The 18,833-nt window shown below is 42.3% G+C and overlaps 1 protein-coding gene across 2 annotated transcripts in view; it reads right to left on the bottom strand.

Annotated features, from left to right (window-relative positions):
• Window positions 1-18,833, bottom strand: part of SND1 (staphylococcal nuclease and tudor domain containing 1) — a 434,013-nt gene that overhangs the window by 147,177 nt on the left and 268,003 nt on the right. For both annotated transcript variants that reach the window (XM_054497017.2, XM_063668433.1), the window contains exon 15: window positions 11,800-11,941. In XM_054497017.2, the coding sequence (XP_054352992.1) occupies window positions 11,800-11,941 (142 nt within the window). The remainder of the gene's footprint in view (window positions 1-11,799; window positions 11,942-18,833) is intronic.

Genomic DNA, 18,833 nt, shown 5'->3' with positions numbered 1-18,833 from the left:
AGGGTCATTTAAGTAAATTGGAAAAAGCTCTAATGATGAAATAAAACAACGGAGAGAATGCAGTTGTGTCTCAGATGCCTTCCAAACATGAAAGGAACTTCTGTGGATTGTTCTTGCTCCTCATAGGCCGGTGCTTGGCAGCCCTGCAGCAGAATCTGGGAACACTCCACTGCACTGAGATGAAGAGCAGCTCCTTGGGCTTCCTCAGAGCCCCCCATACATGGGGAATGAGGAAGTGCATTCTGTGGTCAGTGGCCCTGTCCAGTGCCAGGACTGAAACTATGACGCCTCCTCAAGGCCAGCAGGAGAGCAAGCTTGCACATGCTGCCCACACTGGATACTTAGTGTCTTCTAATTCCCATGTTAGTGCTATTTATTCAAATTCCACACAAAGAGCCAGGCCCAAACTCTAACAGATCCAGCCCAACTGACTGGGGAAGCCTCAGGAAAACTTTTGAAAGAAACTCAAGGTGAGCAATGGCCTGGAGTTTGGGGAAGGGGGCAAACAGCTTTTCAATGATGAAGAATGGTTTTATTTATTTATTTTTTAAACCCAGTCAAATCTGGTTGAAAGGGGTGGGGGATTTGTGAGGTAGTTTCCATAGCAACCAGGATTAAGTCTTACAGCAGTGTGCACTGTTCACCCTGGGGCTGCCCATTACCAGATTTCAAAGCATTAACCTTTAATTTCAAATTACCAAACCATTTACACTCCCTCTCCTGCATCCAGGTCCTGCCATTTTCTACTATTAGTCTGACCAAATGGACTCCCCCACAGGGCTGGAGTGCTGGTGAGTAGCACAGTAGCTTGTCAACATTACTACTAAGTGGCTGCTGGGAAATGCCCACAGGTTGACAAGATAGTGTTGAATAATCTACACTGAAATGTATTCCTCTGGGAAAGCCGTAAGAAGGGACTTAGAACTGAGGCATTTGGGCACAACCAACGAGACAGGTGCTGTTTTTGGAAATAATCCAACAGAGAAAAGCCATCAGATTTCTGGAAGCTTCCCATTCCATCCCCCAGTGCCCACCAGGTGGAAGGCAAGCCAGACAACCCTGCATAGACTCAGACAGAACGAGCTTTAAAGTAGGAGGGAAGGAGAAGGGCCCGAAAAGGAACACCTAGGGAAAAGCTCACAGGACTGACCTTCTCTACTACTCCACTGGCCTCATTAGCTCTGCATACGACAGGCCTCATTTTCTATCCAGGATGTTTTCTCCCCTTGTCTCATCAGTATTAAAACATGAAAGCATAAGAATAAAAAGCACAATAGAAGGCTTTAGAGTAGAAGAGTAGAAACACTAGTCAGAGAATTCAGGAGGAAGGAAACTCCTCACTGACCTACCCATCCAAAGCTAATCCACAGGCCTATCATCTAACAGCAAGGGTAAATCAACATCTATCTTTTCTTGGCACATAAAACCCAGTAGATGGTAAGGGCTGAACACCCCAATCAGGAGGCCGCACCATCCTCTGCAGTCTGACTGACTCCATAGAAGGCGATGACACCACTAAGACTACCTTTTCCTAGTTATAGGAGGCCCTAGATAGGCTGGCACATAAATGCCACATCGGCCTTGCTGTCTCCCTCATCTCCAGGTCACCAGCATCACACCAAGATAAGCAGGCCAGTCTGACGGAAATAATTAATTAGGAAGCAGGAGGGCAAGAATTCATCTTTAAGTGTTTTAGCTCCAAGGTCTGTGACTGCCATTAAACCAGGCCAAACAAATCTTATTTTTAGTGATGACTTTATTTATTACTCTGGAATGGGTTCTGAACAAATCATGTTTCTCTCTCTTTTACCCTGAAACACTAGATTATGTCATGGAAGTCTCTCTTTTAATTCCTACTCCCAATCTTCAGGTATTGGCATGCTGAGGCTCTTAGCATCTTTGTTCATCCTCCTCTGATCTGACCACCTGCAGTTTCCTGATGTCCTTCCTGAAAGGATGGTCCTCAGATGGTACACCGTACCACCAGGAATGCAATGACTTGGGCTGGGTCAGTACCTGGCTCCACTCCTCTCTGCGTTCTGTATTTCCGAGTTTTGAAACAGCCTTTTTGACAGCAGTTACATATTTACTCTTATTGTTTTATAAAATCTGAGCTGTTTTCATTTGTATAGCATTTAAGGCATGTTTTGCTTACCCTTATGCTTTTAAAATATTTTTTTTCTTCATGTCAATACATTCTTTACTCCAGTAGACACAATTACTTTGCTCAAAGGCTGGAACTGTATCATGCAATTCTGTATTCCTAGCATTGTGCCCACTGCATAAAAAAAAAATTATTAAATAACCATGTAATTGAATGACCCACAAGTATGATGAGGCTCATTCTGGGGATGATTCATGATGTAAAGATGAAAATAATCCTGGTGTAATTGGAGGTTTCATTCACATGACCAGTGGGTGACGGTGTGCCTGCACAGACAGAGAGCTGAAGGTGGAGCAGTGAATGCTCAATAGCAGGAGAGCTAAGAGGGAGATTTACACACCAATACAAAAGCGGAGAGAAAAATGATTGATGAGTATGTCCATTTCTTTTAGGCAACTCTTCCTGAGATCTGATATAGGCCAACTTCTTCTGCCTAGATGAATCAAACCCAGCCTGCCCAAAGAAAATGTAGCAGATCTTCTCGGAAACTCAAATGCCATCGCCCTGAGGAAAATTTTTCCATTCAACAATTGTTATTTGCTCTGTATTCTCATACTAGGTGGCCTATGCTTTTGATAACTGCTCTTTTGTATTTCCTTGTTTACATTTTTTGTATGGCCATCTACATAACTAGACTAAAAGATATTCGAGGGAGAAGTTATCCTACTAATTTATGTATCATCCAAAATTTATCTATTGAAGACTACCTTTCTTAATCTGTGCTTGTAAAAATCTTGTACTCATTAAAAAACACTCCCCAAATCTGTTCATTGTGTTAATTCTTTCCTGTAAGTGACTCTCCAGGATCCCCGGACATGAACATAATTCTTATAATTCCTATAATGATATCTTTAAAAGTAAAGAACTAGAGCAGCTCCAGGAAAGTCTCATGTTAAGCTGCCCATTTCTAGTAATGGGACCCAACAGAAAGTAGGCAGTGGAGACAGAATCAAACTGGGATGTCCCAAGAGAAAGAATACCCCACTTTACAAATATCCATTAAGTTGCAATTCAATTAAAGCATCTGAAAGGAATTCATAAGTATCAGCAGACCCTGTAATTGCTTAATTAAGGATAGAAGCCTTGCAAACACAACCACAATAACAGCCTGATTCATTAGCACCTCTGTGATAGCAGAATGGGATTTCTCACTTAAACATACATTGGCTTTAATTGTGTAATTTAGTTAGGCACTGGTAATCAGTGGGGACCCACCATTCCTGGGACCAGGAGATGAGGAGGATATTCCTGTTCACCTTCCCTTCCCTCCTTTCATTAGAAGTTTTTGGTCTACTGAAACAGGCAGTTGATATTCCAATGAGGATTGGCTGGAGAAGAGATCTTAAAGGAAAAGAAGGAAATGAGGAACTTCATTCAAAGGCATTCAGGGTGAAAGGACACACAGCCAAACCTTTAGTTCACCATGCACAAGCCCACCACCATTTATCAAATCCTAGACACTTAGAACTTTTCTCAGTGCCTCCCTTGTCATAATCCAGCTCCAGAAAGGGAGGGAGAGGGAGAGGAGAAGGGACGGGGAGGGAGACGGGAGGAGAAGGGAGAAGGGTTGGGAGAGGGAAGGAGAGGAAGGGGGAGAGAAAGAAAAATGCTAAAGGGCAGGAAAAGGGAAGTCTCATTTTCTTGTCTTATTTCATATGAATAGGTAACTGGTTAATTATAAGTCACCGGCTGTGATCCACATGGGAACTCCCTGCCAAGTGGCTGCTGCCTTCTAGATGGTTTGTACTATGAGTTCCATGCAAGGTGACTGGCATCCATTTCCTGCCTGCCTCACCCTGTAATTCCTCAAACTTACTGCGGTACCACCTTTAACACTAAGGAAATGCAAACACGGCATGGTGGACTCACTCAGTGAGTTGGCAGAAGACTCCAAATATCTGATATAGGGCTCCTTAGATCACTTTGCACTGAAATCTCAAATTATTATTCTCTTCCAATTCAGGAGAAAAGTATTTGGTTTACAGGCACCATGCTTTGACACCTGCTATGCTTATCCAACAGGGCCACTTCCTGAACTGTGCCTGCAGCATGACCCTGATACCTAAGATCTAATAAGGGAATTACAATAAGGACACTCAATATAAAGTTCATAGTAATAAGACAAATACTCCACACCCACTGGGGGCTTTTAAGTAAAAATGTGAGGCCATGTGTCATGGTTCATGCTTACAATCCTAGCACTTTGGGAGACTAAGGCAAGAGGACTGCTTGAGGCCAGGACCCTAAGACCAGCCTGGGCAACACAGTTGAGACCCTGTCTCTACAAAAAATAAGACAATATTAGCCAGGTGTGGTGGCATGCACCTGTTGTCTCAGATACTCAGGATCTGAGGGAGGATTACTTGAGCCCAGGAGTTCGAGATTACAGTGAGCTATGATGGGGCCACTGCACTGTAGCCTGGGCAACAGAGTAAGACCTTGTCTCCAAAAAAAGAAAAAAAGAGAAAAAAGAAAAAGAAAGTAAAAAATAAAAGCATGAATTGAGAGCCAAATAATTTCCAAATATATGACTCAATCTCCCTCTAGACAAAATACTAAAGTAAAATGGGACACACATGACAAGTGAAAATAAAAACTGCGTGAACCACTTTTGCTCTCATGGAAGGAAACGTGTGGGGCTCACTAAAGGCCAGATGAGGAAAAAGGATGCTTTTTAACAAATGCAGGCTGCTCAGGGATCTTGGCTTCCTTGCTAACTATGGACAAGAAGTGACTGTGACTGCCTCCGAGATTGAAATCAGCACGCTTAGGAGCAGGCCACAGCAGCAGGCAGAGAGACCTTGAACAGTCTCAGTTCTGATGCTGTAAGGTCACCTGCTCACCAGCTAAGCCTAAGGCAGGTGCTTAAAGGACTAGAGGGCAGGAGCGTTCAGGAGGCACTGACCTGTTGGCTACAGCTGACTTCTCTAGCCCCACCTGCTATCCCATCTGACCAAGTGATCATTCTACATACAGGGGTGCAGGAACCGTGACAGAACAGCCAGCTGGCTTGGGCCAAATGCCACTCCCTATCAAGCTGTGGGGCCGTCTGCCTGAAAAAAGGCCACATAAAAATGGAAAGTGTCCACCCCACCTTGAAGTACAGAAGGTTCTCCAAAAGGCTGGGATTAATGAGAGCAGCACATAAGGGACTGCTCCCAACAATTATCTTGACTTTCCCCTTGAGAATCACAACCCAAACTCCCTCCTTACTGCAAAGAGACATTTCCAGCAGAATGCCACACTTACATAATGGAGGGTGCATATGACAGATATCTGCAAAGCTCTAGCAGGACAATCGCTGCCCAGGCGAACAATCCAACAACATGAATAGCATGCCTACTCACTTTCAGCTTTGTAGGTAGTTTTAAAAGACCATGGGATCTTTCTCTCTCCAAGACTACTCCCTCAAACCACATTCTCCATGCATCTCATCCCTTCTGCTTCTTCTAGGTCACTGCTCCATTCATTATCCCTGTGCAGCCTTTCCTGATTCCTTCTCTTCAGAATTCAGACCAGTGCTTCTCAATATTTCAAACCTCATGTTCCCCAGGACAGTCTCTCACTCCATCTTTTTTATAACCTCATTTGCCAATATTTTGTTGAGTTTTACATTCTAAAATTGATATCATGAAAACAATAGGTGTACTGAATAGCCTTTTCAGCTATCCATACCTTCTTGATTCTTGAATAAGAATTACAGTTCTAAAAGCACACAAGATGCCGACATCCTCGGAATTTTACCTTCACCCTTTGGCTTTTACTTTCTGCACTACTTTTCCATTCTCTGTTAGATATTAGGGAAGTGCAATCTGTACTTACTAAGTCTGTTTCTTACTTCCCACTTTTACTTCCCAGTCACCTGTAATCTACCTTTAATTGGCTCAACTCTGATGAAACTGTACCAAGAGAGGTTACCTGTGACTTACTAGTTGATAAACAGCATAAAAGCACTTTACAGTTTTTATATACTTGATGTTTTATGTAAACTCTGACACTGCTGGTGCCTGGGAATTCTTTACTCCTTTGGCTTCCAGAAGAATGCTATCTCATGACTGTCTTACTGCTCTGACCGCATCTTCTCTGCCCATATACGAACACTCAGCCCGCTCCATGCAGGTTGGTGTCTTCCAGGGTGCTTACTCCTTGTACACCTGTCCTCTAGGCACTGTAACAGTTTTAATTACTGCCTCTATGCTGATGGCTCCCTGACCTGAATACTTGCGTAGCCTCCTCTGCTGAGCTTGAACATTCTCATGGATATTCCAAAACCAAATCAACAACCTATTCCTAAAACCTATTCTTACTTTTGTGTTGCTCTTAATTGTGGACATCTCAATCTACCCGATTGCTCAAACCTAGGATGCTTTCATTTTCTCCCCTCCACTCAACACCACCCCCTACTCCTGACCAAAAAGAGACTAGGCATTCCCTGAATCTCAAGTCTACCTCCTACTTTTCCAAATCTCTCCAGTTTTCTCCCCAGATTTCAGACCCCTACTACTCTCTTGACTCTTAATTGCTCTCCCAGACTCCTGCGCCTCATTTATTCCAATGTATCCACCAAAATGAACTTAACCCGAGTCTGAGCATGCCGCCCCCTTGCTTAATACCTTCCAGTGACTCTGAGGGTCCACTGCATCATCTAAAAGAGAAGGACTAGCTCGTGTCTGAGTTGTCAGCCTGACCCCACACTCTACCCTCCTCATTCTTTACACTCCACCAGTAACAAGGGCCATGTGGTTGCCCAGATCCATGCAGATGTTCATACCTCTACAACTCTGAACACGCTGCTATCTCTAGCTAGATGTGCATCTCCTCCTACTCCCCTCCCTCAACACAGTAAACTCTTATATGTACTTTAAAACACAGCTCAAGATACCAGCACCTAGGGAGGTGTTCTCTGATGTCCACCTAAAGAAATAATCATTCCCTCCTCAGTGCTACTTCTAGACCTTGTCCATAATTCTATTCTCTCATCTAGTACCCAACTTTACATTTTGTTTACATGTCTGTATTCCCTTGGGTGTTTCCTGAGACTTAGGACTGTGTCTTACTTGTGTATTCTTTGGGATGGGGTTTTAGGACAGTGCAGAGTTCCTTGCTCCAAAGTCTCAGAGGGAAAAGCCAGGAGCCTTCCTTCCAGCAAGCTTAGTCAGAAGAAGGCTGGCATAGCTCCTTTTCTTGGTTTATTTCCAGTAATGGGTAGGTCACAATTTCTATGGTAGAGCCATAGCTATGTGCACACATGCTGCGCAATCATGCCACTCCAAATTGAGGGGCAAGGTAAACTCTAGTTATTAAAACACTAACTCTTTGCAAGGGGAAGGATCATATTTATTGATGATCTGCTTAATAATGGGCTTGTTTTAGAGTCAACTCATTAAACTGCAACAATCATGAGGCAGGAAACAATTCCGTTATAACTGATGTGTAAACTGAGGCTTGAAGAGGGTAAATAACCTCGTTAAAGTCACCTGCTTATACACAGTACAGCCATGATGCAAACTGAGATCTGCTTTCTCTTAAGACTTTTCCCTGTCCTGTATTCTTGCCAGGTTTCTGAAGAAACCAAAAGATGCGTAATATAACAGCATACACTATGGCAGGAGAAAAATGTGAAAGGCTTATATTTTTATCACGTATTTGCTTCTGTGTAATCTATCTTTCACAATGTAAGTTAACTCAGGCAATGCCTTTTGAATTGCTAAGCTTAAAATAATGCCAAATACACACAAGAACTAGCTGATGCAGAGTCGAGTGATCAGACTGCTTGTGTCTAAGCAACGTAAAACTAGAAGAATTCTGCAGGAAAACTCCAGCCAAGATGGTCTGTGCTCTGAGCCGGCTCCATTCAGGTAGTTTAGAGTTTAAAAGACAAAACTTCAATGTTCTCTTTCCCCCATACATTTGTGGCCAAGTTTGCCAGGAAGAATAATACTGTTTCTCTTTTTTACCTCTGGGATAAAGCTCTACATTGCCAAAAGGATGCTTTTCTTTCTTAGCTACAGAGCAGAGGATGAGATGAATATATACAGGCATACCTCAGAGATACTGCGAGTTTAGTTCCAGACCACTGCAATAAAGTGAATACTGCAATACAGCAAGTCACACAAATTTTTAGTTTCCCAGGGCATATAAAAGTGTTCACCCTATACTGTAGTTTAATAAAAGCACTTTATTGTTAAAAAAAATGCTAATGATCATCTGAGCCTTCAGTGAGTCATAATCTTTTTGCTGCTGGAGGGTCTTGCTTCCATGTTTGTGGCTGCTGACTGATCAGGGTGGTGGTTGCTGATGGAGGTGGTGGCAGTGGCAAAAAAAACAATGAGGCTTGTTGCATCAACTGGCTCTTCCTTTCACAAAGTATTTCTCTGTAGCATGGAATGCTGTGGGATAGCATTTCATTCACTGCAGAACTTCTTTCAAAATTAGAGTCCATTCTCTCAAACCCTGACGCTGCTTCATCAGTTTACGTAATATTCTGAATCCTTTGTTGTCATTTCTACAATGTTCACAGCATCCATGAAATAACTTTCTTTGCTCATTTATAAGATGCAACTCCTCATCTGTTCAAATTCTTTTCATGAGATTTCAGTAACTCAGTTTTATCCCCAGGCTCTACTTCTAATTCTAGTTCTTTTGCTATTTCTATCATATCTGCAGTTACTTCCTCCATTGAAGTCTTGAACTCTTCAAAGTCAACCACGAGGCTTGGAATCAACTTCCTTCAAATCCCTGTTTATGCTGGTTGCTGTTTCAACCTCCTCCCATGAATCACGAATGTTCTCAATGGCATTTAAAGTGGTGAATCCATTCCAGAAAGTTTTCAATTTGCTTCCCAGATCCATCAGAAGAATCACTATTTATGGCAGCTTTAGGCTTACAAAACGTATTTCTTAAATAGTAAGGTTTGAAAATCAAAATTACTCCTTGATACATGGGTTGCAGAATGAATGCTGTGTTAGCAGGCATGTACAATCTTCTTGTACAACTCTTTCAGAGCTCTTGGGTAACCAGCTAGCTGCAGAACTGTGAATGAGCAGTAATATTTTGCAAAAAACTCTTTTTTTTTCTGAGCAGTAGGTCTCAACAATGGGCTTAAAATATTCCATAAACCAGGCTCTCACCAGATGTGCTGTCATACAGGCTTTGTTGTTCCTTTTACAGAGCACAGGCAGAGTAGATTTAGCATCATTCTTAAGGGCCTTAGGTTTTTTGGAATGGTCAATGAGCAATGGCTTTAACTTAAAGTCACCAGCTGCATAAGGTCTTAACAAAAGAGTTAACCTTTTGAAACTCGGAAGGCAGGCACTGACTTCTCTCTAGCTACCAAAATCCTGGAAAGGCATCTTCTTCCAGTAGAAGGCTGTTTCATCTACATTGAAAATCTGGTGTTTGGTGTAGCCACCTTCACCAGTGATCTTAGCTGGATCTTCTGAATAACTTGTTGCAGCTTCTACATCAGCACTTGCTGCTTCACCCTGTACTTTTATGTTATCAAGATGGCTTCTTTCCTTAAACCTCATGAACCAACCTCTAACAGCTTCAAATTTTTCTTCTGCAGCTTCTTTACCTCTCAGTGTTCACAGAATTGAGGAGAGTGAAATCCAGAGGACTTTCTCTGGATTAGACTTTGGCTTAAGGAAATATTGTGACTGGTTTGATCTTCTATCCAGACCACTAAAATTTTTCCATATAAGCAATAAGGCTGCTTCAATTTCTTTTCTATTTTGAGATAGGGTCTCATTATGTTGCCCAGGCTGATCTGCAACTCCTGGGCTCAGCCTGCTGAGTAGTTGGGAGTACAGGCATGCACCACTGCACCCAGCTTTGTTTGGTTTTCTTATCATTCAATGGGTGGAGCAGTCAGAACACATACAACATTTATCAATTAAGTTTACCATCTTATATGACTGTGGTTCATGGCGACCCAAAACAATTGAAATAATAACATCGAACATCACTGGTCACAGATCACCATAACAGATATAATAATAATAAAGTTTGAAATGTGAAAATTACCAAATGTGACACACACATGCTGCTGGAGAAATGGCACTGATATACTTGCTTAACACAGGGTTGCCACAATCCTCCTATCTATAAAAAAAATGCAATATCTGAAGCACAATAAAAAGAAGTGCAATAAACCTGGATATGCCTGTGCCTCCAACCCTCTAGCAAAAGTTGACTACCAAGAAACTTCATGGGTATAGAAACCTTAGTAAAAAGGTACAAATGGCTGCATAAAAGGACTCTCTCACACACTGCCACACTGCTCTTCAGTTTACCATAACTCACATTAGCAAAAATAAAAGCACAGCCCTCCAATAAGGTATGAATCTTTTTGCATCTCTTCTTTTGCGTAGCTGCCCTGAGCTTGGTGTCACACTTCAGTGAGTCCCTTCAGAAAGCCTGCAGAGCTGTGCAGTGATCAAGTTCATAAGAGTATGCACAAGAGCCACAAAGAGAAGTGACAGCCAAGCAGCAGCAGTGAGCTCCATGGTCATGTGTTCAAGGAGTGATTTATCTCACATAACTCAATCCATTTAGTAGGGGCCTGAGGGAGGCCCTTATCCAGACAAGAAACTACCTGTGCCTTCTAGGAAAAGGAGGCCAAGGCGATCTGGCAGGAGGCAGAAAGCATGACTCCCGTTTCTCTTTCCCCATAGCAAATTCTATTCAATAATTCAACGTAAGAAGTGCTGAGACAACAGGACACTAACAAAAAAGGCAAGGTGGGGACCATGTGCATCTGGGGACCACGGCGGGATATGTCTTTTGCAGGTGAATGAATGTTTGTGTGTGCAGGGGTGGCTGCGCGGGTTGGGGGTGGTGGTGGAAGTAGAATGACAGCTTTCCCTCAAAGACTGCAGTCTCTGTGAAGCACCAACTGGAAATAAATATTATTTGCCAGCAGCAAAGAAATGAAGCAGTTTGTTCCTTGAATGCATAAATGTAAATTGCTCAAAGAGCACAGTTTATACATAGCCTTCTGGCTTGTGAAATATTAAGCTACCAGAAAAGATAGGGTAAGACACACATTAAGTCAGCAAAGAAAGGAGCATCGTTTGCCTTAGCACGTCAACCTTAGCACAACAAGAAATACTACTGACGTGGGAAGAGCGTGTGAAAGCAACATCATGGCTGGGGTTTCATAAAGGACTGGGATCTTAATGGCATTTGAAAAGAATGAAAGAGAGACAAATGGCACTGCTTGGGGAGCTACAGGGGAAGAGTGTCTTGGCTCCTCTGAGGCCTCCCCACAACTAACATGGCATGGGTAGTTTGTTTCAAGTGGGTAATGAAGGCCAACTCTGAGAATTCCATGGCTGGTATTTTCCTAGGTCTGGAATTTCCTTTGCTCTAGCTCTGTAAGGGCTGCGTGCTTGCAAGTTGCTCTACTCCTACATCCTGCACTTGGTAGAAACGAGGAGCAGAAAGGGGGTGCAGTGCTGGGTCTGCAGTGACAGGAGGATCCAATCTAGAAACTGTGTTTGCATATCCCAACCAGAGAGGAAGAGCATGCTGGTGGGCTCTAGGGCCTATCTAGAACACAGGGGGAAAGGAGGGTATGTGGTTTCCAGGGATGACTTCTGAGCTCAGAGTAACATGTAACATGTAAGACTTACCTGCAAGCAAGAAGGTGATAAGGCAAGTTTCCTTTGGCAAATAGAGTTTGAGACGAGAACCACTGAAGACGTATTCCACCACAGCTTCAGAACGACCTGCCCGCTGAAGAAAAGGCAGGAACTGCTTTGCTTTTTGGGTATCCTGATGGAGAAAAGAGGAAAAGAGTAACTGGAAAGTAATAAAACCCAACGTTTCTTTCTTTATAGTCTAGGACAAAAAGTTTGGCAGGAAGCTAAGCAAATAACCCTATTTATAGACATTTCTGAAGCCAAGACATAGACATGATACCCATGAGGCCTCAGTAGAAGAAATACAGTTAATCGACAGTTTCCAGAACATTCTCATTGACTTAAATACTCAGTTAAAAGGGTGCTTGGAAAATAAGACTTTCACACCAGAGTTCTCTGGGGCAAGAATAGCTCACCTTCCTTTAACATAAAATTGAGGGACCAGGCGCAGTGGCTCACGCCTGCAATCCCAGCACTTTGGGAGGCTGAGGCGGGTGGATCACCTGAAGTCAGGGGTTTGAAACCATCCTGGCCAAGATGGCAAAACCCCGTCTCTACTAAAAATAGAAAAAAATTAGCCGGGCATGGTGGCACATGCCTGTAATCCCAGCTACTTGGGAGGCTGAGGCAGGAGAATCGCTTGAACCTGGGAGGCGGAGGTTGCAGTGAGCCGAAATCGTGCCATTTGCACTCCAACCTGGGCAACAAGAGCAAAACTCTGTCTCAAAAAAAAAAAAAAAACTGAGGTAAGAAGACCAGTACTAACCTTCCATTTAACCTTTAATATTCATTAAAAAAAAAAAAAAAGCAACGCCTAGGCTATCTCACACAGTCCCTATAACCCTGTCCCAGGAAGCCAAAAGTAGTTTATCTTTAAATAGGTTATGTAAGATTCAGAGCTCACAGTCTCTTAACCTTGAGAAGAGGCCAGCCTTCTCCAGGCACTAGTACAGCAACTCCTGCTCTATGTTCATTCTGGGGATGAGATGATACCTGGGGCATACTGTTCCTACCCAGGGAAATCTAGAACAGCAGGATGTGGTCAATGGAGATAAATACCACTTCATGTCAGCATGAATCATTATAGAAATAATAAAAACACGTAAAACGGAATAGCAGTTTAAAAACCTTTTTTTGTGCATCAACACAAAGTCTGTGCGCTCTATCCTCCAGAGTGCCAAATTATGGACATTTCGACTCTCAGAACTCTCAGTCACATAGACGCGAAGGGCCTTCAAATCCTTTCAGTATCTCAAGCTAATTAAACAGGTGATAGAGTAAGCGAGCATCAAAATGTCACATCGCATATGCTAGGGGAATAATCACTGGATTTTAGAGTCTCAGGTTTTCAGCCCAGCCAGCAGAACTGAAAACTCCCTCTGAGGACACCAAGTTCTGCAAACTTTCCTGACTTCTGTGACACAAGCAGTCTGCACCCAGCCAAGCTTTTCCTTTTTGACTCTTCTTCTAACAACAGAGCTATTTTATTTAAATTAATGCACATTAGATAATGAAAACATAACAAGCCATCAAGTATTTCAAGAGTTTTCAGAGCAGCCAAAGGGGCTCCTCTCATTCAGAAGCAGTGAGGTAGGCTGAGATGAAAACAGTATTCATAGTAACTAAGATTTATGCTTCCCATCAAACAGATACTTAGAGAAAAAGAGAGACAGCGATCCATTCTCAGTGTCTCTAACAGTACAGTGGTAAAAGGCAAGGTAACCATGAGCTTTAGGGGGTTGGTAACTTCCCCGTTGAACACTTAAGCAACACATTCTCCTACACATATACACATGAAAAATGCCTGTCTGGCAGCTGGCTGAAGTCCAGAACAGTCAAACAAGATAAATGCTCCATGGGAAAGAAAGCACTACTTGATTAAAATCCTTGAGCCATACTAGTCTAAATCTGGGACATTATTCATGAGCTGAACCAGTAAGTCAACAACAATTATCAAATTGATTATCGCAAATCATGAGGCAACCTAACGTTTCAGAAGAGAAGGCCTTTTTCCTCAAGATCAGAGCAAACTATATTTTTCAGAAATAGACTTCTGCTCATCACTGTCCTTTGGATGTAGTTATCTGGAAAAAATGCTTATAGGAATAACAATGGCACACACACAGGCATGCCTTTCATGTTTAAACTAACAAGGAGGTTGCAGCACCCTCTCTTCCTTTTTTGCTAAACTCTTACCTACTTTATAAAGAGAGAAACCTACTCAGACTGAGAATAATCAAGGAGCCTCAAAGGGACCTTAGTGCTACCCATGTCATAAAAATCAATACATGTTCCTGACTCCTCCCAAGTCTCTATGCACAACTCAACAGCTCTATTCCAGAAATGACAAATGGGAAGATAGCCAAGAGGATGACATGTCATTGATTATGGCAAAGATCAGAAGTGAAAGCCAACTATGAAAATCAGGCCAGGTGCGGTGGCTCATGCCTGTAATCTCAGCACTTTGGGAGGCCGAGGCAGGCGAATCACGAGGTCAGGAGATCGAGAGTATCCTGGCTAATACCGTGAAACGCCGTCTCTACTAAAAGGACGACAACAACAACAACAAAATAGCCGGGCGTGGTGGTGGGCACCTGTAGTCCCAGCTACTTGGGAGGCTGAGGCAGGAGAATGGTACGAACCTGGGAGGCGGAGCTTGCAGTGAGCCAAGATCGTGCCACTGCACTCCAGCCCGAGACTCTGACAAAAAAAAAAAGAAAAAAAGAAAAAGAAAATCAAAGGCGTACAGCAAAATTTAAAACCTCATCAGAACTGGCCATGTTTATTTCCAGATAAAAATTATAAGGAAAGAACATGGAGCTCCTCATATTCTTGAGGCAAGCATTTCAAAGGCTTGGATGAGGTGATATGCCTGTGGACCAGTCATTAAGAGGAAAGATGGATATTTCATCCAAGCTGACAGAATATTAAGTTCTTATAAAGTCAATTAAATTGATTATAAGAACCCAAAGATGTCGGCACTTTCAAATCTCAGTCACAGCCACACAAAGGTGTATGTCTTTCCTTGTCATCTCAAGCACTTTTTTGCTTGCCATGTTCCTTTTCAATATAAACATTCTTGAAATCTTTAATATTTGTTTCAGTGGCTCAAATGAAAACACTGGTTAGGAAGACTGGTATGTTTCCTCAGGTGATGTAGCTATAAATCCTTCCTGGTAATTTAGTTATGGAAATTATGCATTTTAGAAATTCTGATTATAACAATATAAAATTGACAGAATTCAGTTAAGTAATTTGCCTTCCAAAGAGAGAGTGCAAGTAGCAATGTGCTTCAGTCTCTTAGACACATTTCCAGGGTTAATAAGAGCCGGGAGACAGATATTTTCTCTCTTAAAAAAAAAAGAAAAGAAAAGAAAAAAGAAAAAAAGACCTGGCCAGGTGCGATGGCTCACGGCTGTAATCCCAGCACTTTGGGACATGGAGGCAGGAGGATCATCTGAGATCACGAGTTCGAGACCAGCCTGGCCAACATGGTGAAACCCTAAAAATACAAAAATTAGTCGGGTGTAGCAGGGTGTGCCTGTAATCCCAGCTACTTGGGAGGCTGAGGCAGGAGAATCGCTTGAACCTGGGAGGCAGAGGTTGCAGTGAGCCCAATCATGCCATTAAACTCAAGCCTGGGTGACAAGAGTGAAACTCCAACTCAAAAAAAAAAAAAAAAAAAAAAGAAACACCCAAAACCATATATATAAATAAAGAGTTAAGACCTTAGATTTAAAGAGTTAACAACTACAGGACTTGTTACACAGAATGCTCATTTCAAGGTAATATCAAATATTTCTGCTTATATATCTATATGCTAAGGCTTTCACTCTGTTTTCATTGCTATTGCTTCCTTACATAAGGTCTGGGATTCTATTTGCCAGTTTTCTGCCACTATGTTGGCTCATAGCTTTGAGAAATCAAGTAAATAAATTAGTTGTGGTTTTCTGCTATCTACACCAATATCACCCTCCACTGGTGTAAATAATCAGGAAGCAACTGGATTTCTGACAAAAGAAGTCTTTTTTTGTTGTTGTTGCACTGGTAGTTTTCACATTACCTGTGCTCTACAACAAACTACACATAAGTATTTTCCTGTACTCTTAGAAAAGCTAATTTAAGATTGCATTAGCTACATTTAACCTGCTATTGTGGATGGCATCTCTTTAAGAAATGTTTCTGCCTCCTCAATGCACCTTGAAATTGAGAAAGTAATGATGCAACAAATGTGCCTAGGGTGACTTCATTTCAAAGGATGTTAATATCTATATCTCAAACTTAGAGGAACAGGGTTCTGAATGACCCTCCAGAATGGCAGGATGACCCTTAGAGAGAAGCAGAGAAGCAAAGGTTATAAAAACACCTTAATTATAAACTCTCACTCTGCCCTTACTTCTGGCTTGTCAGGCCAAATCTCTTCCAAATGTGGGTACATCTATCTATGGCTATAAGATATCCCCTTCAGCAGTTAGACTGGAACTTCTCTCTATAAAGTACCTTGCTGTGTATACAAATACATGTTTAAAATAATTTAGTATGATGAATTCCCAGGCTTGGGAGAATGGGAGATTTGGGTGGGTAGGTGGGAGAGCAGAGGAAGCAGAATCCTTGTACAGCAGGCACAGGATAGAAGTGTCTGAAAGACCACCACCCCAGACAGCCAGGTCACCTGCTTCCTAGAGGACCTAAACTACAGAAATCACAATTCTGTGAATTCTGGAACAGGGTTTAGGCTGTCAGTGTGCACTAGATGTATGCAAAGTGATTCCCATGATTTCTCCAATGAAAGTCCCCAAATAGTAGGCGTGAAACTAGAAAGGGCTGGTGAGAGGTAAACATAACAGCACACAAAACAGCACGAGAAAATGGGAATAGACTAAACCTATTAAGTTAACAATTAACCACTCAGGATTATCATGTGCAAGACTCAAATGGGAATTGTTAATAATGAAGATCATCAATTAGTTCGCATCATCACAATCACTCTTTGATTAACATCATAGGAAAACGAACTAAAAACAAATACATGCAGAACTTATTACTGGGGAAGTATATTCTACCAGCACTTGAGAAACAGCTAGAAAGAAGTCCATCAATCCTGATGGGCCTCCCTGGAGGTGCAAGCATACGCTCTACTGCCCATCCCAGGATGTTTCTTCCTATGAAGCTCTCTGTACTGCTTGGTCCCACCAGGGCTGACCTGAGGGTAAAGGACTCCAGGGCACAATGCTGTTTGGGTCTAACCAATCTTAACTCTAAAGTAGCAAAATCCTTGTGAAAAAGAGGACAGACACAGGAAAAAAAAGAGTGTGGAGATCAGAACGAATCTTTAAGGATACTGAAGCAAATGTGCTCTAAAGTAGCAAAATCCTTGTGAACAAGAGGACAGACACAGGAAAAAAAAGAGCGTGGAGATCAGAACGAATCGTTAAGGATACCGAAGCAAATGTGCTCTCTCATTTTAAGTGTATGGTGTATGGTGTATGGTGATCATTCACTGCCATAGTTATCTATGTTTTTCTGGGTTGTGCAGACCAGGAGAATTACTTTTGTGGCTACGTGGGAGACAAATCACAACTACATCTCCTATCAGCAAGGCAAAACCATCACCTATCACTCCACACTCTTCTTCCTTTCCGCATCTTGGGCGCTATGGCCCCAAGTGCCATTTTAGTTCACAAAATGAGTTTATGATTTGATGAAAAGCCAGTTATACAGCATGATCATCTCTTGAAATACATGGAACCCTGCAGGGGGAGGATACTCTGGGAATGCCCTAGAGTTCCTGTGTTACCACAAAGCACTTTCAAATTTGAAACTGCTCTTCCCTGGCTGATTATCAATGCTTTGTGGTGAGATGTGTACTAGAGACCAGGGAGGGCGTAAACTTCAGTGAATTGCAAGTTTAACAGGAATGAAGTGAACACAGAGGAGAACACTGACAAAAACAAACCCCCAGACAAAAAAATTACAACAGAAAAAAAAAGGTGCTAAAGCTAGGCCATCAATTATCTTTCAATAATTGGGCAGGGTGGCACATGCCTGTAATCCTAGCACTTTGAGAGGCCGAGATGGGAGTATCACATGAGGTTAGGAGTTCAAGACCCCATCTCTACAAAAAATTTAAAAATTAGCCAAGCATGGTGGCACGGGCCTGTAGTCCCAGCTGCTTGGGAGGCTAAGGCAAGAGGATTGCTTCAGCCCAGGAGTTTGAGGCTGCAGAGAGCTATAATCATGCCACAACACTCTAGCCTGGGTAACACTCTAGCCTTGTCTCTTAAAAAATTAAAAATCATTAAGTGTTGTCTGTGGTTTACAGATTCTCACACTGTTTACTTGGTTGGTAAAGCACCTCACTCAGGCTTGCACCACGTTGAACATAGGAGAAACCACAGCCCAGGCTCTGAGCTCCAGTTCTGGGAGCATGAATCAAGAGGACATTTGGACATTTGTAGGAGCATTAAGCTGGAAGAAAGCCCTGAGCTTAGGATGTGTCATTCTAATCAGTGACTCCCTCAACAGACAGTATTACAATTATTAAAACAAATATCCTGGCTAAGCAAAGTTTCCAAAGGGGGCAGGAATAGTATGCTTGCCCAACTGGAAGAAGGAAGCCACAGGGCAAAGTAGTGCAAGGGTAGCACTCCAACATATGGAAGAAAACAATTACTCTCCAATCAGACTTGCAAGGAACTAAATCATCTAAGAGTTTAAGGAGCCCTAAGAAAGTCACACATCTACAAATATTTTTATTTGGTTGGTCCTACCCACCACTTATTTTTTCCTTTCCACAGTGTACAATACTGAGAAATGAAACCAGAACTTGGCAAATACTTAAGAAGAGAAGACACATCTCCATGTTTAGAATGAAAATATGCAAAGCACCATTCAGACAATCACCGTAGTTCACTAAAATAAAGTGAATTAATGTTAGAGGAATAGATTAGGGACCCTCAGAAAATGGTCTGAGCCAGGCATGGTGGCCTCATGCCTATAATGTTTTGCCTGAGGCAAAAACATTG

Source organism: Pongo pygmaeus, chromosome 6, assembly GCF_028885625.2.
Source record: "Pongo pygmaeus isolate AG05252 chromosome 6, NHGRI_mPonPyg2-v2.0_pri, whole genome shotgun sequence".
Lineage (NCBI taxonomy): Eukaryota > Metazoa > Chordata > Mammalia > Primates > Hominidae > Pongo > Pongo pygmaeus.
Note: the sequence above shows the minus strand (reverse complement) of the source record. Positions and strands in the feature narration are given on the sequence as shown.